This window comes from Coenobita brevimanus, chromosome 20, assembly GCF_032717465.1.
Source record: "Coenobita brevimanus isolate Jiangsu-jjx chromosome 20, ASM3271746v2, whole genome shotgun sequence".
NCBI lineage: Eukaryota > Metazoa > Arthropoda > Malacostraca > Decapoda > Coenobitidae > Coenobita > Coenobita brevimanus.
The window spans coordinates 8311967-8336485 of NC_136973.1; the positions used below are offsets into that span (position 1 = coordinate 8311967).

The 24519-nt window shown below is 44.3% G+C and overlaps 1 protein-coding gene across 1 annotated transcript in view; it reads right to left on the reverse strand.

Annotated features, from left to right (window-relative positions):
- The window catches only part of LOC145391972 (mitogen-activated protein kinase kinase kinase 4-like), a 503013-nt gene that overhangs the window by 270646 nt on the left and 207848 nt on the right, over window positions 1-24519 (reverse strand). The window contains exons 15-16 of the mRNA XM_080266482.1: window positions 20805-21004; window positions 17661-17810 (exon numbers count right to left, since the gene is read on the reverse strand). Coding sequence (XP_080122608.1) covers window positions 17661-17810; window positions 20805-21004 — 350 coding nt within the window. The remainder of the gene's footprint in view (window positions 1-17660; window positions 17811-20804; window positions 21005-24519) is intronic.

A 24519-nucleotide genomic window follows, 5' to 3' on the forward strand; every position in this document is an offset into this window, starting at 1 on the left:
CCAGCACATCAGCCACGGTGGAGTCACCGCTCGACGTGAGTTTGCGTTTATCTTCAGAGTCATCTGCAGTGGGTATGCCATCACCATGACCCAGCAACGCACCCCTAGGTCACCTGCATGTGCTACTCTCAGACTCTGACAGTGGTTAAATGGCAAGAACTTCTCCACTAGACCACACGGGAATTTAGTGTTGTGCAGTGAGAGAAAAGCAGTGCGTACAGTATTGTTAAGAAATTAGAAATTTGAGTGAAAAGACAAACAATTTTTGGACTGTAAATTTAGCGTAAACTAACTTGAGTGTGTTTGGTTTAGAAAATGGTTATAAGAGTGGAAAGACTTAAAGTGCAGATTGCAACACTTATTAAGTTACAATGGAGCATAAGTAAGACAAGAGTGCGCAGTGTAAAGAGAATGGACTTCTGAGTGCGAATGACTAAGTTAAGTGCAAGACTTCTTTAACAGTGTACTGCAAGTGCTTCAGGAAATCCTTCTTACTGTCAGAGTCTGAGAGGAGGCGGTTATTCATCGAGATGGCCATGGACTTGCTGTAAATACAGTAATCCCGCATATTTCGCGGTAGTTACGTTCTTGTAACCCCCGCGAAAAGTCAATTCTGTGAATACTCTATTAACAATTGAATCTTACACTTGTGTCCACCATGCTGCCCATCACACAGTCCATGTCCATACTGATTGCGAGACAATTCGCCGTCAGACAATTCCCCGTCAAAACATGGACGATTCCCCTTCAGAACAATTCGCACCCTGGACGATTCCCCGCCATTCTATAAATATACTAATCAATACTTTTATCAATATACTTATTATTAATTAATCAATACTTTAATAACTATATTTCAGGGGGATCCAGCAAAGTCTATGTTCAGTAGTGTAGGTTCTGGATATTATTTATTAGTTGCTCCTTTAGTCAATAATTAACTTGTTTCTTCCTCGCTGTAGTTGCCTTTGAATTATATTCTAGCGTCACCCATAGCTATCTTCATTAATGAAGGCGAATTGTTTTGTGTTTGTTGTGACTGCGAATTGTCCCGAAACCTCCATACTCATCCCGAAATACCTTCTTACAAGATTGAAAGCACAACTCCATTATGAAGGAAAAACGTAAACACCGTACTGTAATACACAATTATCTACACATTTATTCACAAAACAGTACAAAATAAAAAGATGCATTAACTGGTGATAGCAAACACTCCCACGGTCGTTTCTTAGCTTGTCCAGTAACACAATTTTCTCTGCTAAGGTCATAACTTTTCTTGATCGTTTTGTCACTTTGGAGTTCTTACTAATTGTATTATTAGCCTTTGGTGAGGCTGGCTTACGTCCTGGGGCCATGTGGAAAGCAAGTGGGAGGCAAGAGGCTCATATCATAGTGCGGTTACAAGCACACCAGACATGTAAGGCAGTCAGGCGTGGACTGAGGAATGCGGGGCAGAGCAGTGTTGCCATATCCAAACAACGAAATTATGCTAGGGCAATAAAAAAATTATGCTAGATTGAGCAAATTTGTTCCAAGTAAAAAATGAATTATGCTAACTTGAAGCTAAATGATAAAATTCTATACATATTCGTGCAACATATTAATTATGTATTGTTTACTATGAAAATATTAAAATGAACCTACATACAGTAAGAGGATAAATATCGGTTTTCTGCCCATACTGCTTTTTCCCACGAAACTTACGTTTTTCTGATGGATTTTGATGTGATTCATTCGATTTTGAGCATCACTTCCGTCAGAAATAAACAGATTTTGAGATATGACCCCCCCCCATCCCCCTGCAATAATGGGGGATCTTTGGGGAATCGGGGGTTATAGGGAGGGGGGGGGGAAACAGAAAATGGTCATTTCCGACTGAAATGAAGCTGAAAATCGAATGAATCATACCAAAATCCATCGGAAAAACCTAGGTTTCATGGGTAAAGTACAAAGCTCAAACTTATCCTAACCTAACCTAACCGAACCAAACCGAACCTAACCTAAAACCTAACCTAACCTAATCCAACCTAACCTAACCTAACCTAATCCAACCCAACCAAGCCCAAACTGAAAGTAACCAACTATTCAAACATCTTCTTACCTTATTCGTCTCTCCCTCTCTCTCTCTCTCTGATTTGTAGCTTTATAAAATTATTCCAAAAATATTCCATTCCATTCTATATTATGCTAGAATGATTCTAAAACTTCTAATATGCTAAAAAATATTCCAGACTCGAAAATTTGATCAAAATTATGCTAAAAGAATAAAATTATGCTAGATATGGTAACACTGGCAGAGGGGCCGCGGGAAAGGGACAGAGGGTGGCGTGAGTTTACCGCGCTACAATTGGAAGCTGCGGGAATTTCAAATTTTTTGTTTTCTGTATATTCAAGGATATTTTAGTTGAACTTATTAATGCTAAGAAAATCCGCGAGAGGGCAAACCGTAGACAAAAAATCCGCAAAAAATGCGGGATTAATGTACCCAGAATGTTTCATACTGTACTGTACTGTATTTTCCATGCTGTACATGGAACAGCGTGGTGGACTGAAGAGGTGAAACAGGCTGTGGCACAAAAGAAGAAAGCATACAATGAATGGATGAGAAATAGGGGCGTGGAAGAAGTTGAGAGGCAGAAGAGAGAGTTATATGTGGAAAGGAAGAGAGAGGTGAAAAGATTAGTAAGAGAGAGTAAGAAGAGAGTGGATCAGGAATTTGGAAGGAATTTGAGTGTAAAGTGGAGGGACTGTAAGAAAATGTTCTGGAGAGAAGTGAAAAGAGTAAGACAGGGTGGAAGTGAAGTTAGCAGGAGAGTGAAAGATAAACATGGTAGATTACTAGTGGAGAAGGGAGAAAAAGTGAGCAGATGGAGAGAACACTTTAAGGAATTGTTGAACGTAGAGGATGGAAGTAATGCGAGTATAAGTGGCTGGGGAATGGCTGGGAGAAGGAGGGAGGTGAGAAGACAGGTAGAAATCAGTAGGATAGAGGTTGTGGAAGCAATGAAGAAAGTTAAATCGGGAAAGCCCCAGGAATTGATGGAGTGTGTGGTGAGATGCTGAAGCATGGGGGAGAGATAGTAGTAGAATGGATGTGGAAGATGTGCAGATTGGCCTGGGAGGAAGGTAGAGTCCCGGAGGATTGGAAGTCAGGTATAATTATTCCCTTGTACAAAGGAAAAGGGGAAAAAGAAGTGTGTGGTAATCATAGGGGCATTTGTCTTCTTAGTATAATAGGAAAAGTGTATGGTAGGATACTTATAGACAGAGTTAGAGAAAGAACAGAGAAATTAGTTGGAGAAGAACAGGGAGGCTTTAGGAAGGGAAGAGGTTGTGTAGATCAGATATTCATTCTTAGATCTTTAGTGGAAAAGTTTCTAGAGAAGGGAAAGAAGTTGTATGCGGCTTTCATGGATTTGGAGAAAGCATATGACAGGGTGGATAGACAAGGATTGTGGAAAGTGTTAAGAATATATGGAGTAGATGGGAAGTTGTTGAATGCTGTGAAGAGTATGTATGATGGTGCTAAGGCTGCAGTGCGTGTGGATGGTGAACTAAGTGAATTTTTCTCTTTGAAAGTTGGTTTGAAACAGGGATGTGTCATGTCTCCATGGTTGTTCAATCTGTACATGGATGGGGTAATAAAAGAGGTACAAGGTAGGGTAGTGGATGTTGGAGTGGCCCTGGTGAGAGAGGATAGTGTTTGGAAACTCCCTGTACTGTTGTTTGCAGATGATACTGTGTTGTTGAGTGAAGATGAAGGGGAGCTGCAAGGCTTGGTGGATGAGTTTGAGAGAGTGTGTAAGAAACGGAACCTACAGGTGAATGTAGGGAAGAGTAAAGTGATGGTCTTTGAGAGAGGTGAAGTCAGTGAATGTATAGCGAGGTTGGATGGTGAGGAATTGGAAAATGTGAGTACGTTTAAGTATTTGGGTAGTGTGATGAGTAAGGATGGAGGTTTGGAGGGTGAAGTGTTTGAAAGGGTACAGCAGGGAAGAAAGGTTGCTGGTTCCTTGAAAGCAGTGATAAGAAACAGGGAAGTGAGCATGGAAGTAAAAAAGTTACTACATGACAGTATTGTGATACCAACTCTAACGTACGGAAGTGAAGCTTGGACGTTGTTGGAAGGACACAAGTCAAGAGTGAGAGCAGTGGAAATGAGTTATTTAAGAGGAGCTTGTGGAGTCACGTGGAGAGACAGGCTGACGAATGAGGATATAAAGGAGCGTTGTGGTGTTGATGTGGATGTGATAAGAAGCGTTGTGAGGAACACACTGAGGTGGTTTGGCCATGTGGAGAGGATGGAGGGTGAAAGACTGACGAAGAGAGTGTATGTGAGTGAGGTGGAGGGTGGAAGAGGGAGGGGGAGACCGAGGATGAGATGGAGGGATGGGGTGGAGAGGTATATGAGAGAGGGGGGTGTGAGTTGGGAGCAGGGTAGTGAAATGGCGGGGGACAGGGCGACTTGGAGGCGATTTGTTTGTGGCCACCCCAAACGGGATTGAGGCGTCTGGCAATAGATAGATAGATAGACTTACCTCAAACACCTCATTTCACTCTTTTACGTCCCTTATTGGTGTGAATATGTAGTGTCTTAGGTGCTATGCATGTGCAGTAGGGAGGTGTTTTTCTGAGTTAGGCTAGGTTAGGGTCCATAACTACCAGTCCAGAAGCCAGGGACTTACTTGTAAGTACCCAGAATGTTTAATATTGTATAAACCTACCTCAAAAGCCTCATTTTACGGTTCTTTTGCATTTATTTCAGTCTTTTATGTCCCTAATTGGTGTGATTTGGGTCTTAAATAGGTGCTATGCATGTCCACAGGGAGCCGTATAGGTATTTTTCTGAGTTAGGGTCCATAAGTACAAGTCCAGGATGCTGGTGCCCACTATTCGGACAGGACCACTTTCCAGACATGCCTTTGGCTCTATTACGTCGCATAGTGGAGGGATTACTGCACATTGCTCATCAGAAGTATCGAGTGCCCTGCATCCCTCCTAAGAAACAAACCTTTCAACACTGAAAAAACATATAAATAATGCATTTTATTTACCTTTAGTGCTTCGTAGGGTAGCCTTCACGTTTCTTCACGGACCTGATACGTCTTGGAAGTGAAAGGGCAAGACTCCTGAGGTGCTGGAGGGGTATTTTGTCCCAGGAGTCACGAATGGGGGCTTCCAGCTTAGGCAGAGAGCTCACATCCTTCCCTTGGAGACTCTTCTTTACAAGGTACCAGAGGTTTTCAATCGGGTTGAGGTCTGGGCTATTTCCTGGTCAGTCTTTCATGAATGATACCTCGCAGTCACGAAGCCAATTGGTGACCAATTAGGCCTTGTGAGCAGGTGCACCATCCTGCTGAAACACTCGTGCACCTGTTAGCTCGAATGAGTCTGGTAAATGATCACACGGAAGCTCCAGGTAAACATCCTGATTCACTCTAACGTTCTTGGGAAGCACAACAAGCTTCCCTAAACCTTGACCAGGGAAACAAGCCCATACCATGAGTGAATCAGGATGTTTAACTGTGCTTTCTTCATACCATGGGTCAAGTGGGTCACTACCTTTGCGTCGATACACATGTGCTCCTCTGTTACAGGTAACACTAAACGATGCCTCATCAGATCACAACACTGACAACCATTGCTCCTCACCCCAGTTGAGATATTTATTAGCAAAGGCAAGCCTACGAAGCTGCTTGCTTTTTGTGAGAAGAGGCTTCTTCACAGGCCTGTGACTTGTGTAACCAAGTTCTTGGACCCTACGAGACACAGTTCTCACAGACACCTCACCAAACACTTCCGGGTTGCTCTCCTTTATTTTCCTTGCACTCACACGAGGATTAAACTCCACTGCATGTTTTAAAACATTAACAGACCTTGGGGAAGTTTTCCTAGGCCTACCAGACCGCAGTTTCTTTGTGGGAACTTCACCACTGTTTTCCACTCGAAACCGGGCACACCAACGACGCACTGTCGGTCGTGCCACACCAACCAATTCACTAATTTCCTTTGTCTGGTGGCCTGCCTCCTTTAAAGCAATGATCTGGGATATGATTTTACTCGATAGTTCACGGGTAGGTGCCATAACAAAGTTGTGAAAGCCAAAACACTGCGGGACACTCGGTAACAAATGGCGCAATTTGAGAGGGGAGACGTGGTGGAGTTCCTCTCTCTCAGGCAGTCCGTGGGCGACTGAGCCGGGAACCAACCAGCACGTCGGAAGGCCTCAGGCTACCATGACGTCACGCTAGCGCCGCAAACTTATGGCTCAATTTTTACCTCCAGAAATGGGTGATTCTTTTTTGGCCATAAGTATTGCACGCCCGGCGGTAGGCGCTCGATAATTTTGACCAGTACTGTATTCTGCAGTGTGGATTGATCTTTGCCAGCTCATGAGTTGTGCAGTGCTCTCAAGCCTCTCATACCTTCATACCAAATAGTCTGGCTGAAAGGCTTGTGCCTATACAGTGCTCGTCAGAAGTATTCAGCGTTGTCCGCCGGGCGCGCAATACTTATGGCCCAAAAAGAATCACCCATTTTTGGGGGTAAGAATTGAGCCACAAGTTTGAGCTCCGAGCATGACGTCACGGTAGCCTGAGGCCTTCTGACGCGCTGGTTGGTTCCCGCCTCAGTCGCCCACGGGCTGCCTGAGAGAGAGAAACTCCGCCGAGTGTCCCTCTCAAATTGCGCCATTTTTTACTGAGTGTCCCGCAGTGTTTTGGCCTTCAAAACTTTGTTATGGCACCTACCCGTGAACTATCGAGTGAAATCATATCCCAGATCATTGCTCTAAAGGAGGCAGGCCACCAGACAAAGGAAATTAGTGAATTGGTTGGTGTGGCACGATCGACAGTGCGTCGTTGGTGTGCGCGGTTTCGGGAGGAAAACAGTGGTGAAGTTCCCACAAAGAAACCGAGGTCTGGTAGGCCTAGGAAAACTTCCCCAAGGTCTGTTAATGTTTTAAAACGTGCAGTGGAGTTTAATCCTTGTGTGAGTGCAAGGAAAATTAAGGAGAGCAACCCGGAAGTGTTTGGTGAGGTGTCAGTGAGAACAGTGTCTCGTAGGGTGCATGAGCTTGGTTACACAAGTCACAGGCCTGTGAAAAAGCCTCTTCTCTCTAGCAGCCAGAGAATTCGTAGGCTTGCCTTTGCTAATAAATATCTAAATTGGGGTGAGGAGCAATGGTTGTCAGTGTTGTGGTCTGATGAGGCAACGTTTAGTGTTACCTGTAACAGAGGAGCATGCAAAGGTAGTGACCCACTTGACCCACGGTATGTAGAAAGCACAGTTAAACATCCTGATTCACTCATGGTATGGGGTTGTTTTTCAGGGAAGGGTTTGGGGAAGCTTGTTGTACTTCCCAAGAACCTCAGAGTGAATCAGGATGTTTACCTGGAGCTTCTGTGTGATCATTTACCAGACTCCTTCGAGCTAACAGGTGCACGAGTGTTTCAGCAGGACGGTGCACCTGCTCACAAGGCCAAATCGGTCACCAATTGGCTTCGTGACTGCGAGGTATCATTCATGACAGACTGGCCAGGAAATAGCCCAGACCTCAACCCGACTGAAAACCTCTGGTACCTCGTAAAGAAGAGTCTCCAAGGGAAGGACGTGAGCTCTCTGCCTAAGCTGGAAGCCGCCATTCGTGACTCCTGGGACAAAATACCCCTCCAGCACCTCAGGAGCCTCGCCCTTTCACTTCCAAGACGTCTCAGGTCCGTGAAGAAACGTAAAGGCTACCCTACGAAGCACTAAAGGTAAATAAAATGCATTATTTATATGTTTTTTCAATGTTGAAAGGTTTGTTTCTCAGGAGGGACGCAGGGCGCCCCATACTTCTGACGAGCACTGTATGTTGAAGCATGTTTTGCTGTGTAGCAGGCAGCCCAATGATAACAGTCAAACAGGTCAAAACATGATTGTGTTCATTTCCCTCATTCAAACAATTGTGTGAAAAATAGGATTTTATTGGGCTATTCATAACTATGTATAGGGGAAACATTATTTTAATTAAATTTTAGGTAAACTTTGAAAAACTCACTTTTGCCCATTTTTTGGGGGGTATTTTGTGGGGGGGGGGGGGAAACAGGCGCATTGGGCTTAAAAAAAAATAAAAGTGTTTTTTTTGCCAACCCTGCTGCCAAGCCTCCTTCCAAGAAGACTAGGAAAGGGCTCAGTGATAACGCCATTGGGCGTGCCTTGGATGCCACTGTGTCTAGGTTATCTAGCAGTGGAGAAGTTATCACGTTGAAAGCAAAGCCAAAAATCATGGCCGTGCGACACACGAATACATCCTGCTTCGAGCGCAAGAGTTTCTCATCTTCTTCTCATCCTTACTCATCGATGTTACCACCTGCAGACCTGGGGATGCTTTCATTCTCAAGAAGAAGAGTTTTTGAGTAATATGGTCTTTAATCTGTTTCCCTAACTGCTATACTTTCCCAGATATGAAAGCCTGAAAACAGGCATTTTGGGAGATACGCCCGTAGTGAGAGGGCAGTCGCACCAAAATAATGCAGGCATGTAGGGATTAAAACTCTTTCCGCAAAAGTGCATCTTTATGAGCTTATATGGGAACTAATTCTAAAAATCAGTAAGGTAAAACATGGTAATCTCTTCGTGAACAGTGGTTTTTGCTAAATGCAAACTGTCACATATGGAATGCTGACATTTTTATTGCTTCATCTACACATTCAGCCCTTCATTAAAGATACCTCCAATCGTTTTTGTAATAAAGGCCCACACCAATTTTTCTTTTATTGGAAAAAAAAAAAGAAAAGAAAAAAAAAAAGGGGGGGGGGGCTCATGGTGAAATTGTTGTTGTTGCAGTACTATACTGTTATAATATTCATTGTTATTATTGTTGTTATTGTTATAAATACCACACTACATATCATTCACATTTGATTATAACCAGGCTTAGGCAGCCTAGGCTTCCATACTGTAGGGCCTATGCCATGTACTGGGCTAACTTTCATCGACGACATCCATCACTGTTTCACCAACTGTTTCACAGTTGGTAAGTTGGTCAGGGGGACTCCCATGGCACAAGTGCATGGCAGTGTACTGTTTTGTTGTGTGTGTGTGTGTGTGTGTGTGTGTGTGTGTGTGTGAACAATGCAAACAGTTCTGAACCACTTTTAACCTGACATATGCAGATAATGGGTAAATAGATTTTTTTTTTTTTTTATTGATGCAATAAATGCTGAAAATGTCTGGTAATCAGTTCCATTTCTCCAACTCCACTTTTTTGCAGAATGGATCAAAACTTCATATGACCTTGTTAGGTCGGCATTCCTCTAAAACCAAAGTCCAACAGAAGCCGAATCCATGCAATAGTTTGGGAGCTATGGGCCTTTGACTCAGAACTACTGGTGCTGCAGTGAAATTACCCCATTTTACCCAATACAATACACCCAAACCTCAATTTAAGGGATCCCCATTTAGGGGATTTCGGATTTATGAGACTCCATATTCTACCTGACAAACGGACAGGACCATTCAAAAAATCCGCTGCTTAAAACATTAATTCGTTTTTTTATACTGTACCTGTAAAATAATATTCATAATCATATAAATAAGTAGGATAAGTGAAACAATAATTGCATTTCATAATAATATTGTCTTTATATGCGGTAAAACAATGGACATTTTCAAGTAGTAATCCCTCCAATATCCGATGTAATAGAGCCATAGGCAGGTCTGGAAAGTGGTCCTGTCCGGATATTGGGCACCAGCCTCCTGGACTTGTACTTATGGACCCTAACTCAGAAAAACACCTATACAACTCCCTCTGGACATGCATAGCACCTATTTAAGACCCAAATCACACCAATAAGAGACATAAAAGACTGAAATAAATGCAAAAGAACCATAAAATGAGGTTTTTGAGGTAGGTTCATACAATATTAAACATTCTGGGTACTTACAAGTCCCTGGCTCCTGGACTGGTAGTTATCGACCCTAACCTAGCCTAACACAGAAAAACACCTCCTTACTGCACATGCATAGCACCTAAGACACAGCATATTCACACCAATAAGGGACATAAAAGAGTGAAATGAGGTGTCTGAGGTAAGTATAGTATGGAAAATACAGTAGAGTACAGTATGAAACATTCTGGGTACTTACAGCAAGTCCCTGGCCATCTCGATGAATAACCTGCCTCCTCTCAGACTCTGACAGTAAGAAGGATTTCCTGAAGCATTAGCAGTACACTGTTCATGAAGTCTTGCACTGAACTTAGTCATTCGCACTCAGAAGTCCATTCTCTTCACAGTGAGCACTCTTAACTTATGCTCCATTGTAACTTAATCAGTGCTGCACTCTGCACTTTAAGTCTTTCGACTCTTATAACCATTTTCTAAACCAAAAACACACAAGTTTATTTACGTTAAATTTAGTCCAAAAATTGTTTGTCTTTTCACTCACAACTGTAAATCTTTAACACAATGCACTGTTTTTTTCACCGCACAACACTGTAAATTCCCGTGTGGTCTAGTGGAGAAGTTCTTGGCGTCTATTCACTGTCAGAGACTGAGAGTACCACAAGGAGGTGACCTAGGGGTGCGACGCTGGGTCGTGGTGATGGCGTACCCACTGCAGACGACTCTGAAGACAGATGCAAACTCACATCGAGCGGTGACTCCACCGTGGCTGATGTGCTGGGCTGTGGCTCAGAGCATGAGGGCCTGTCTTGGGGAGGCAATGGAGTGGAGCCAGGGCTGGGCGCAGCGGGGGTCATGGGCCTGAAAAAACTGTCAATAGTTGACTGACGCAAGGATCGACAATTCTGACGATTTATGATGTGCTGCCTGAAAGCACGCACTTCCTCTACAAGTCCCAAGGGCCCCATCTCCCTATCGCAGTCCGGGTGTTCTAGGTAGTCCAGAACGAACTCTAGGTGTTCTCAGAATACACTCAACTTGGAGATGGCTGGAGTTGTGTCATGCTGAGAGGAGTCCGCATCATCGTCGCCGTCCTTGTCAGAACCTTCAAGCTGGGTACTGACACCTGCAACTGAAGATGCGATCTCGATATCAGAGAGGGTCTGATACCCAGGATCACCCTCGCTGTCATCCAACCACTCACGCACTTCGTTCACATCAACATCGTCCCCATGCATATGTAGACGTGCATGGAAGTCATCCACGTCAAAACCTAGGAAATTGTACTCCACATCCGTTCCGAGAAGCAGACGACACCAACCATTTTCTTGAGTCTTGACAGGGATTTCCTTCCATGCACTGGCCCAGTTGTAGATTGCAGACTTGATGTTGTAACGGCGAAGGTTTTCCAAAGTCCGCTGGCCTCGCGTGTCCCGTCCCTCTCTGCACTCATCCTCGTCCTCGAGAACAACCATCACTTCGTCCAGGAACTTCCGGCGGTATAGGTGTTTCATTGCCACAATCACTCCTTGGTCCATTGGTTGGATGAAAGCAGTAGTATTAGGAGGCAGAAACATGCACCTAATGCGGCCATTCTCAGCCACCAAGTCCTTGTCGCACGGGTGGGCAGGTGCATTGTTGAGGAGAAGGAGGGCCTTTACCTGGTCGCGTGGGATTCCCAGTTTCTCCGTCTGGTAATGTATGACCTCCTTGACGAAATGGCGGTGGAACCAATCTTTGAAGATCTGGGCTGTGAACCATACCTTCAAAGAATGGTACCAGACGACAGGAAGGACATCCATCACCCCACGAAGACACCGAGGCTGCTTTGCGCGGCTAACAATAACGGGCTTAAGCCGGTGCATGCCGTTAGCATTGGCACAACACAAAGCAGATATCCGTTCCTTGGAGAGCTTGCGGCCAGGTACACGATTCTCCGTCTCCTCGGCCAGAGTGTTCGTTGGCAAAGAGCGATAGAATAAACCAGTTTCGTCAGCGTTGTAGACTTGACCGAGAGTGAGGCCCTCCCTGTCGATCAAGACCTTCACCTTGTGCCGAAACTCGTCAACTCCATCCTCGTTAGCGTCCAAAGCTTCGCCATGAGCCTTACGGTTGGTAAGGCCATGCCGTAACTTAAACGCGAAGAGCCAACCCTCGGATGCCTTGAAGTCTAGGGCGTTGTGAAGCCTGGAGAACTTCTCAGCAGCAGCCCTCAGCTTCGTACCACGGACCATCACACCAGCAGCACGTTGCTGTTGATACCAAATCAACGTGGAGCAGTCAACTTCAGCAAACTTGCGAGTAAACATCATCTTCCTCTCCACGTTGCGTTTGCTTCTCGATGAGAAGTCAGCCGTGTACTGCATGAGTTTGTATCAGGATCTCTTGATATCAAACAAAGTAGATCGGGCCAGGTTAAACTCGCGGAGGATGCGTGAAGAAGACCACCCCGCATCTACTTTCTCCAATATCTCCCTCTTCTTCTCCAGAGTCAACACCACTCTCTTCCTCTTCTCAGGCAGCGGGGCCATCATCACACACACGAAGGAGAGGCACGAGAGCAGCAGGACTGCCTGCAGCAGGTAAGGCACCACCACAAAAGCGAGCACGTGGGCAGCCACGACGACGAGCGTTCACTCGCGACGAGAGACAGGCGGAAAGTGGGGAGGATGCAGGGGCATTCTAGCAGACGTCGGAGGAATGACGCACCACAACAAAGCTGTCCCGTGCCCCGCGCGCCAAGTTCAAATTATGGGCGGGAAATCCCCCCCCCCCCCCGAATTTTTTGCGGTTTTCAGACCATTTTGGGAATATTGGATCCTGGGATGATTACGTCTGGTTAGTTGGGATGTTCGGATAGTGCGCGTTCGGATATTAGAGGGATTACTGTACGGGACATTCTCAAGTGTGGGACAAGTTGATTCCCCATTTAGTCCCTTAAATCGAGGTTTGAGTGTAATACCCTATTTACCTGACGTAATAGAGCCGAGAGCATGTCAGCAAAATGGATCCGTCTGGATAATGGACTTCTCCCTTGCCCTTTTTCGTGCATAACCTAACTTTGAAAGTCAGTGTAAAAGGCCACTAAAGTACATCATACAACACTTGTTCCTGTTGTTTTATACTACTCTATCAGGTCAAGCAGACCTATAAACCACAGCCAAGCAATTACCATGGTCATTACAGCCCATCAAGCACTGACAAGCAATCACCACCACAGGGCCATACCCTGGGGGAAAAAAAAAAAAAAAAAAAAAAAGCTACACAAGAAAAATGCAGTGGGCACACAAAACATAATGGTGAAATAGAATAGTATCAAGTACAGTAAGCTAGAATAAAATCAACATAAACACCCACAGTTCCTCGCTGGGCATCATGCTGAATAACCCACTAGATCCAAGACTCAGACTGTTGTACTGCGACTGGCGAAGCTGTTGCACTGCACAGTACATCCTGTGTGGTCCAGTGGCATAGTCTGAGTCAAAGTCAAGGAGGATCTCTGACAGTCGGCCCAGGGGAGCGACTGTGGGATGTGGTGATGGACTGCCTACTTCAGGTGACTCTGAAGAAAGCTGCAAACTCAAGTCCAGGGGAGACACAACAGCTGACGACGTGCTAGGTTGTGGCTCTGTCCCTGAAGGCGTGGTATGACGCTGTGATGGTGGCAGAGAGGAGATGGACTGGGCAGGGGTCAGAGGCCTGAAAAATGAGTCAATCTTGGACTGGCAATAAGAGTGATGATTCAGGCATCAGATGACACTCTGCTGCACAGAACACAGATCCTCCACAAGGCGACAAGGTACCATCTCTCTGTCACAACCCGGGCACTAGCATACTCAAGCACCTGCTTGAGGTATGCCCAGAATGTGCTCAGATGGGGGGTGGTCAGAGTTCTGCAGTTCTCTGAGTCGTCCGCAGCCCATTGCTGGCGGTGCCAACATTGAACGGCCGACACTGGCATGCTAGGGGAAGCCCATAGCCTCCTCTTTGGCACTGCATCTGTTTTTCTCACTGAAGTCTGCTGTGTACTGGGTCAGTTTGTCATGGGATTTCCTGATGTCATGTAGGATTGATAGGTCAGGTTGTACTCCTTTAACCCCCACCCGCTGGGGTTTTTCTGACATCGCCCACTCCTCCCTATGGGGGATTTTCATGATTTTGGAAAAAATACCCTTATTTCAAACCCTAATATCTGCCAAACTATAATAGCTGGAGAAAAACTTAAAGATACATAAGACTCACCAACCCTTCCTCTTTCAAATGAAAGTATTCCCACATCTCCAGGTGGTCCCATCAATGAGCAAAGATAAGTAAAAGATGACTGGTTTTCCGTGTTTTGGTGGACCAATCCGGGTCCGTGCCACTGCCAGTGACCTTGGACTCGCTGGCTAGCGTTGATAGCACTGACCGGAGAGGTGTTTGTAACACTGCCTGGCCTCTCACAAATTCCCACTCTTTCTTTCAACTTTTCCTTACTCACCGTCGTAAGGATAAGTCATCCCTCTGTTCATGTGGCTCCCCATAGTTTTCTGCCCGTTTTATAGCGCCACTATGCCCCGCAGGTGTGAGGGAAAGAATAGCTCTTTTGATTTTCTGTTCACACTTCCAGTGCCAATTATAATAATTTCCCTCTACTACGGCACGTATATTTGCACTTGACAGCACGATTATGGGTAACTGCACTTCGAGAAGTAAATGCTCTGGCTGTTTCACGCAGTATGGTTGAGTGTGAGGTAATTACTTGTACAGAAACTGCGACTAATTTGTATTAATCAGGGGCATCGTGAAAATATTAGTTACACACAACTTACATTTTTTGTACTTCACATCACAAATATGCTTATGCTCACATATTCACCATTATTTTCTGAGTAACAAGGGAAAAAACTTAGTTACAGCCAACCAGGTCATTTTCTTTCTCTCCTGTGCACTTTTGGTTTTCTTTCATTGTAGTAGATAGGGTTATACAAGGTATTTCCAATCACTGTTTCACAAATAACCATAAACAGTAACACTTATTGCAATGCACTTGTAAAACTTATTATAAAACACTTATTTCATAACACTTACTAGATCTATCTATCTATAGACCGACGCCCTAATCCCGCAAAGGGTGGCCACAGACAAAACGCCTCTAAGACACTCTGTCACCCACCATTTGACTACCCTCCCCCCAACTCACTCCCCCCTCTCTTATATACCTCTCAACTCCAGCCCTTCACCTCATCCTCAGTCTACCCCTTCCTCTCCATCCCTCCACCTCACCTACATACACCCTCTTAGTCAGTCTTTTATTCTCCATTCTCTCCACATGTCCAAACCACCTCAGTGTATTTCTCTTTATCTTCTCAATCACATCCACATCCACCCCACAACCTTCCTTCACTTCTTCATTCAACATGTCTCTCCATGTCACTCCACATGCTCCTCTCACGCAACTCATTTCCACTGCTCTCACTCCTGACTTGTTCCCCTTTTGTAAGGCCCACGCTTCGCTTCCATACCTCAGAGTAGGGATCACATACTATCACGCAGTGACTTCTTAACTTCCATACTCACCTCCCTATTTCTCATCACTGCTTTCAGTGAACCAACAAGCTTCCCTCCCTGCTGTACCCTTTCACGCACTTCATCCCCCAACATTGCATCCTTACTCATCACACTACCCAAGTACTTGAATGCACTTACATCCTCCATATGCTCACCATCCAACCTCACTGTACATTCTGTTACTTCATTTCTTTCAAACACTATAACTTTATTCTTGTTTACATTACAGGGCTCTTGTTTGGCGAGCCACAGTTCGCAAATGCGAGTATTTTTTCCCTTCAGCGAATAAATTTTACATGCAAGTCGCCTTTTGGTGAGGAGAAAATACATCCACTTCAAAGCCCAGTAAACTACAAAATAAGTAAATCTCACTTAAATGAACAAAAGATTGATTATTAAGTCTTTCCTTGTCGCCACTGTGAATGTTTAAAAACAATGTGTAAATAAATAAATAAATATATTTATTGCTTGTAAAGTATTTCGCCTAGTAGCCAGTTTGGCTACTAAAAATTTATTTGGCCCGTAATTCTGAAACCTTAGGAGCCAAATGGCTTGCAAGCATCGGCTCTTAGCAAGAGCCCTGCATTAACTTTCAGATTCCTCTTCCCACACACTGTCCCAGATTCATTGGTCTCAGATTCATTCACCACACCTTGCAACTCCCATTCATCTTCACTGAACAATACTGTATCATCAGCAAACAGCAACACCGGAATCTTCCAAATCTCATCCTCATTCATTATAGCCACCCCCACATCCACTGCCCTACCTTGCATCTCCTTTCCAACCCCATCCATATATATATTAAACAACCATGGAGACATAACACAACCCTGTTTCAGTCCCATATTGAGATACAACTTGTAATATCTAACATTTCCCTTATGTATTAAAAAAACACACTTGTGCACATCTGTTTACTATTTACAATTTTCCACACACCTGCTCAGTCACTGAGCCCTTTCCCCGGCGGTAGGGGCAGAACTTTCGCGGGGGTCGATGATGTAATCAGCTCCACACATACGGAGACAGAATTGGACGAAGAGAATGAGGAAAACATCACTCTCCTGTACACTGTACTAGTGCCATGTACAGATTGAGCTGTGCATCATTGGGTACCTACCTACCCTATGTTTGTCACAGAAAATGGTCGTAGATTCAAAGGGTTGGGGGAAAATGCTTGCGGCTAATCCCGTCAACCAGCAGCATTCAGCATCCCTAATCGTGATGGTATAACATGTAAAATAGCGCGTAGACATTAAGATGCAGGAAGCCGACCATCCTGCATCAATCTTACCCACGATCTTATGCTTCTTCTCATGAGTCATCACTACTCTCTTCCTTTTCTGTGGTGGAGGACCCATCATTACACACCCTAGAAAGAGGCATGCTAGGAATAGAAAGGCCTGAAGCAGGTAAGGAACAACGACAAAAGCCACCACGTGTGCCTCCATAACAACTATATGAGAGGAGCTGTTCACTACATGGTCGATGCGCGGAAACTGGGAATGGCTGAGGGGGTCTTTAGCAGATGCTGTGTGAACTACACAGCCAAACAGTGCGGTGCCAACGGGCTAATCCCTCCGGGGCAGGCTAAAATATTCGTGTGGCCATAATTTCCACCTGGGCACAAGCATTTAATCCAGATAAAATGGAAAAATGTATGTATAATGATTTAATATAGCCAGATCACAGCATCCTGGATATGGATCATACGGATAATGGATGTCCAGATAAATGGAGGATTACTGTGCTAGTAATCCTGAGTCATCCGGCAATCCACCTGAGTCATCTGTATGACTCGGTCTGAGAACCCCTGGTCTTGTGGGCTGAGGCATTCCCACCGGATGTGGCCCATAAAAGTTTTAAATCTGAGGGATGACTAGGGATTATTGCTCACATGATACTCATGGATAGTGACTGGTCACTCACCTTATGAACTAAATAAAATATCTCAGCCCTGTGCCCCTACACTCCTGACAAGGCAGTACAGGATTAAGGAATTTCAATACACATCACCAACTGAGGATGCCTGACAATGTTAACTCCTTCCAATGCTGGCCCTGTGGGGTCAACCCTCAGACTACCTGAGATTCTTCCTAACCTGTATTACATCATCTGGTGATAGCCAATATAAAGTTAATAGTATGTCATTGATGTGAAGGAGTTAATGGAAAATACAGCAAATCGAAGTGTCATTCAGTGAGGGATAAGTATACATACCTTTAGTTCATCAAGGGAGTGAGTAATAGCTTTGTTGGGCGTTGTCTGTTCCCGTAGGAGGTCCACCGTGGCCCCCATGCTGTGCTGAAACTCACGCCTCACTCCAGCCAGCATATTCCCGCACCCCACCACAACCAACACACTCTGCACCTGGGACCAGATTCACAGACAAATTTACAATAAATTGTCATAGCTAGGATTTATTTTTTTTTAGACAAAAACATGAGTTGTACTACCATGGCCAACCTCAATCTGGGAATTCCTTACAAGGAAGAAGTGCATATTTTCTATGTATGGACAGCACGTATATATTTATGGAAGACCCACTACCACTGAATGTGACCAACCTGCATCCCACATTTTACGTGTAGTCAGCAACAATACAAAAAGTTCCTACATATTCTACCATTACTTCAAGCTTCATAATGTATGAATAGAAAAAAAAAAAAAATGTTTACACCTTCACACTCTCAGTTTGAATAACAGGACCCTTAAAATACAGACATCAGCCAAACCTACCTATACTCATCTGAACACCGGTGAGTGCGATGGTACAGTCAACTATCGGATGCATCTCTTTACAGGTAGTAAATCCTTCATGCTAATACATGGAGGGGTATACTGGAGATACTATCATGACAGTGATACTGGAGTGGCGTGTTCTTGTGACGGTACTGATATAACTAAGATGCACCACTGCCAGTTACACAAATATCTTTCAACATCCTAACCCCCAATCGAGAATGATGAATCGTAGGAAGAGGGCAAGTTCAGTCTGCAGTTCACTGGATTTTACTCTCAGATGAGCCTGCAGTTCCAGCTACTACTACTACAACCATGAGAGTGAAGTGTGGCTAAAAGCTTAGTACTGTAACTTTCCACACACTCTTAGCCAAGAAACTTAGCCACAAGTAAACAAAAATCACACAGTTTTGCAAATCTTAAAAATATATTTTTCTCAACTATTCCCAGCAACTGGTGAGAAGTAATTAGCTGGCTTTGGTATTTGGTTTAGTTTTCTATCCACTGGATGCATATTATAATTTTTATATGTATGTATATTTTATCTATCTATCTATTGCAAGATGCCATTATCCCGTAAGGGGTGGCCATTTGTCTTTGAGTTACTGTAGTCGTTTTATGGGGAAAGGCACTAACCCATTGCCAACGCACTTGCTGATACGTAGGGAACACATATGAGTTGGTTATATGGTTACCATCCAGCATTAATATATGGTTTCCTGGCTAACAAGAAACCATGTGGTTTCTCACACAATGTATAGCCACCTGAAGGGGAAAAAGGAGTGACAAAAAGTGACAGGAAAGTTGGGAGAAACAGGAAGAGAGAAGGGTAGACCCTAAAAGAGAATGACAGAGATGAAAGAAGTAGGCAGCACTACATCATGTGGGTGGATGATTTTTTTTTTTTTTTTTTTTTTTTTTTTATAATAATAAAACAGAGATAGGAAAAACAAATGAATAAAAATATAATCCATACACCATATTACTGGCACCCTCCATTCATAAAAAGCTGTAACAGTTGGACTTGAACAGCTGTAGGCTGAAGTTTGGGGGGAAACAGCTCTGGGGAAGCGAGATCCAGAGAGATGCAGTTCAGCGAATAAAAGAATTCTGATAGGCTGAACTTCTGCAATATGGCTGTATGACATTCCAGTCATGAGCGCTATCAGATGCCTGTGTAGCACGAAGGAGGGCACAAAGAGGTGGCACAATGGACACAACTTCGTCTCAGCATCTGCCATAAAAGTATCTGTAAAATACTGCAAGGGAGGCAACATTCCCTCTTACTTGTAGGGGAGGTAGTTTATGTATAATGGCAGGGTTATTAATAATTCCAACAGCTTTGTCCTGAATTTTGTCAAGCTGTTTTAATGCAACCTCTCCACATCCATTCCACACGGGTGAGCAATATTCTAGCAGAGAGCACACATGACTCTTATAAATTACAGCTAACTGATCATCAGTGAAGAAGTTATGGACTCTGTACAGTAATCCAAGTTTCTTCGATGTGGTTTTGGGAGAGTGTGTAAGGAACGGAATCTAAAAGTGAATTTGGGGAAGAGTAAGGTGATGGTCTTTGAGAGAGGTGAAGTCAGTGAATGTACAGTGAGGTTGGATGGTGAGGAAATGGAAAATGTGAGTACGTTTAAGTACTTGGGGAGTGTGATGAGTAATGATGGAAGTTTGGAGGGTAAAGTGCTTGAAAGGGTACAACATGGAAGAATGGTTGCTGGTTCCTTGAGAGCAGTGATACGAAACAGGGAAGTGAGCATGGAAGTGAAAAAGTTACTACATGACGGTATTGTGATACCAACTCTAACGTATGGAAGTGAAGCTTGGACATTGCTGGAAGGACACAAGTCAAGAGTGAGAGCAGTGGAAATGAGTTATTTAAGAGGAGCCTGTGGAATCTCATGGAGAGACAGGCTGACAAATGAGGATATAAAGGAGCATTGTGGTGTGGATGTGGATGTGATAGGATGCGTTAGGAGGAACACACTGAGGTGGTTTGGCCATGTGGCGAGGATGGAGGGTGAGAGACTAACGAGGAGAGTGTATGTGAGTGAGGTGGAGGGGGGGACGGGGAGGGGGAGGCTGAGGATGAGATGGAGGGATGGAGTGGAGAGGTATATGAGAGAGGGGGATGTGAGTTCGGAGCAGGGCAGTGAAATTGCGGGGGACAGGGCGACGTGGAGGCAATTTGTTTGTTTGATTAAGGTGTCTGGCAATAGACAGTTTTAGCAAGTGAGCTGACATGACAGGTCCAGCTGAAAGCACTGTTAAGTGAAACACCAAGAATTTCAATACTTTTGGAGATGGGAATATTAGCAACATTGAGGGTAATATACGAATCTGGCAATGTCTGTCTATCAGGAAATTGTATATATTAAGTTTTACTAGCATTAAATGAGACAAGGTTATTTTTTCCCCATTCAGTGATCTTAGAAATGTGTTGATTTATGGAGGTGGTTGCACTGAGATGAGAGTTAGAGATATTAAACTTTGTGAAAGAACTGTGAAGGTGCCACCACCTACCTCCATGTATATTCTAAGTCTACCAATATTGGATAGCAGCCATAATTGGAGCAAGAACAAACACAAGCCAAGCCTTACCATGTTCACTTGTACCCTGGAGAGCGTGATGGTGCAGTCAGCAGTGGGTTCAATCTCAATTACATCTCCTTCCCAGAGGTCTGAGAGGGCAGGGTTATCACAGCGCATCAACACCAAGTAACCGCCTTGGTCTTCCTCCTCCATACACACACCACCCACACGCATGTCCAGCAGGTGCCAGATGTACTCACGCTTGTCCTTGATGCGGCCTATCACATGTGATAAAAAAGTCATCACATTACAAAGGTACATTCAAAGACAATGTTCACTTACTGTACTGTTCCACTGAATTTACTTTACACTCAGGGTATTTCCTTCACTTTTTCTCCCTGATGCATTATATCTATGAAAATCATTTATGAGCAGAGGAACACAACAAGCTTCACTCAGTTTAAGAATGCTAGCCTCATGAAGAAAGTGAGAGGTCATCATCATCATCATCAACATCTGGACCTCCCTTCCCACCCTACGGCAGGGTGAGGAGTAGCAACGTCCAGACAGCCTAAGTTTGTCCAGTCCAATAGGCCACACTTCCATTTACTCATCATTCAAGCCCTCAGAATCCTGGATCTATCTGATATGCCAAAAACTTTCACCACATTCTGTAGCTTCACATAAACGTATCCGATAGAGTCAATTTAGACGCTGTCACATCAAAAAGTGGTGCCAAATCCCTGATCGTGCACTTCTTCTCACAACATTCATCCAGCCAGCTTGATCTCTTGTCAGTTACCTAACCTCACCAACTTCCATACCTCTCTTCCTTACACACTCATCCACCATATCCCTCCACTTCCTCCTTGGCCTACCTCACCTCCTTCCTTAAATTCACTCAGATATACTTTTTTCATTACTCTATTGTTATCTATTCTCTCCACATGACCATACCATCTCCATACACCCTCCTGACAGACGGATATGGGGGTGTTTGTGTGATGTTGCGGAAAAATGGGTAGAATATGTTACGAATGTTATAAGAGTAAGCAATAGGATATTGGTAGTGAAAATTCTATTCGGTAGAAATATAGCTGCAGTTATATTAGCATATGCTCCACAGGCAGGATTGGATGAAGCAGAGAAAAATAGATTTTTGGGATGATTTAATACGTGTAGTGGGTGGTATGCAGGATGATGAGTTAGTGGTTTTGGGAGGGGACTTAAATGGTCATGTCGGTGAAGCAGCACAAGGTTATGAAGGAGTGCATGGGGGATGTGCGTACGGTATAAGGAATGCGGAAAGGGAAAGGATACTCGAGTTTGGGGAGGCAACGGACATGACTGTGTGCACCACATATTTTGGGAACAGTGAGAGTAGGTTAATTACATATAAGTCTGGGGGAAATAGCAGTCAGATAGATTATTTTCTAGTTAGGAGGGCCGATAGGAGGTTAGTGAGGGATGTTAAAGTTATAGGAAGTGAGGAGTGTGTGCAGCAGCACAAACTATTGATCTGTGATATGGTGCTTAAAGAACAAGTGATGAAAAAGAGGACTTATGTACCTAGGAGGAAAATATGGAGGACTTATGTACCTAGGAGGAAAATATGGAAGCTGAAAAACCGAGTAGTAAGGGATGCCTTCTATAGCGAGATGAGGAGAGTGGTGGCTGAACAGGAAGCTGTAGACAGAGGCGTTAATGAACAGTACAGAGCCCTCAAGAACAATCTCTTGAGAGTTACTGATGTAATATGCGGTTGGACAAGAGGACCACCAAGACATAAAGTAACTTGGTGGTGGGATGAGGGTGTAGAAGCTGCAGTTAAGGAGAAAAGAAGGCTTTTCCGGGAATGGGAGAAGGGTGGTAGCAAGGAGGAATACTTGGCTGCCAAGGGTAGGGCTAGAAGAGAGGTATACAGGGCAAGGTCTGAGTCACAGAGACTTTTACTTGATAACCTTAATCATAGGGAAAGGAAAAATGTGATATTTAAGGTGGCAAATCAGATGAAGAGGGATAATTGGGATATTACAGGTGAGCAGTGTGTGAAGAATGATGAAGGAAAGGTAGTGGTGAACAGTGAGGATATTAAAGATGCATGGAGAGAGCATTATAGCTGGTTGTTGAATGAGGAGTTTGACTGGGACATGGAAGGTTTGGAGCCAGCAGATCCAGTGTCTGGCCCTTGGCCTTTGATTGATGCTGCTACTGTGAGTGAGGCAATAGGCAGGATGAAGGTGGGGAAGGCAGCCGGTGTGTCTGGGTTGACTGCCAAAATGTTGAAGGCCTCAGCAGATATAGGGGTGAGGTTAGTCACTGACCTGATAAATATGATTATATATGAGTATGTTGTCCCAGATGATTGGCTGAAGAGTGTAACTGTAAATGTGTATAAAGGGAAGGGTGATGCCCTGGAAAGAGGAAATTATAGAGGTACAGTATAAAGCTTTTAGATCAGATAATGAAGGTAATGGAGAGAGTTTTAGAAGGTATGATTAGAGAAAGAGTGAATACTGATGAGATGCAGTTTGGGTTTATGCCAGGTAGGGGGACCACTGATGCTATATTCATTGTTCGACAGCTTCAGGAAAAATACATTGGTAGGAGAAGGGATCTGTATTTTGTTTTTGTTGATTTGGAAAAGGCCTTTGACAGAGTCCCTAGAGAGGTGGTGAAGTGGGCAATGAGAAAGCTTGGCTTGGAGGAGTGGCTGGTTAGGGTGGTTATGGCTATGTATGTGGGTGCTTGCACCCAGGTAAGAGTGAATGGAGATTTGAGTGACGAGTTTTCCGTGAATGTTGGTGTGCATCAGGGGTCAGTTTTGAGTCCCATGTTGTTTATCATGGTACCTGAAGCCCTGTCACGTGACTTTAGAAATGGACTCCCGTGGGAGATGTTGTATGCTGATGATTTGGTGTTGATTGCAGAGAACAAAAGGGAGGCGTAGGAAAGGTTTAGGAAGTGAAGAGATGGTATGGGGCACAAGGGCTTAAGGATAATTGCAGATAAAACAAAAGTGATGATATCTAGAGTTGGTGGCGGTACTGTACTGTCAAAGATGAGGAAGAGTGGTCATGTGCAGTTTGCCACAAGGGCGTGGGAAGTAATTCTATCTTGTGCGGTGTTTGTGATAAATGGGTGCACAAGAGATGTAGTGGTATCAGAGGTAGACTGCGAGATAATGCTGATTTTATGTGTACGGCGTGTCGGGGAGAGCAGGTGGAGATTGTTAGGTGTGAAAGGATTGAACTTGCTGGTGAATCTCTTGAGTGTGTGGAAGAGTTTTGTTATTTGGGAGACATGTTGTGTGCTGGAGGTGGGGCTGGAGCTAGCTCTGTGGCTAGGGTGAGAAGTGGTTGGAAGAAGTTCAGGGAGCTCTTGCCTCTTTGACACTGAGAGGGCTCTCCCTATATGCTAAGGTGTCTTTGTCTGCAGCATGTGTTAGGAGTGTAATGCTGTAAGGTAGTGAGACCTGGGCAGTAACGGAGGAGGATATTCGCCAGCTCAGACATACAGAAATGACAATGATTAGGTGGATGTGTAGTGCGTCCCTGCGTGCAAGGTCTGGGGGGAGTGGGTTTACGATGGAAGAGTTGAAAGGTAGGATAGGGCTGGAGTGTACTGGTGTTGTGATGAGGAGAGGTAGATTGAGATGGTTTGGACATGTGGAGAGGATGGGAGATGATAACTGGGTGAGGAAGGTGAGAAGTGTTAATACTGGGGGTGGGGTTATGAGGGGTAGACTGAGAAAGACATGGGACGAGATCATTAAGTGTGACCTCAGAGTTAG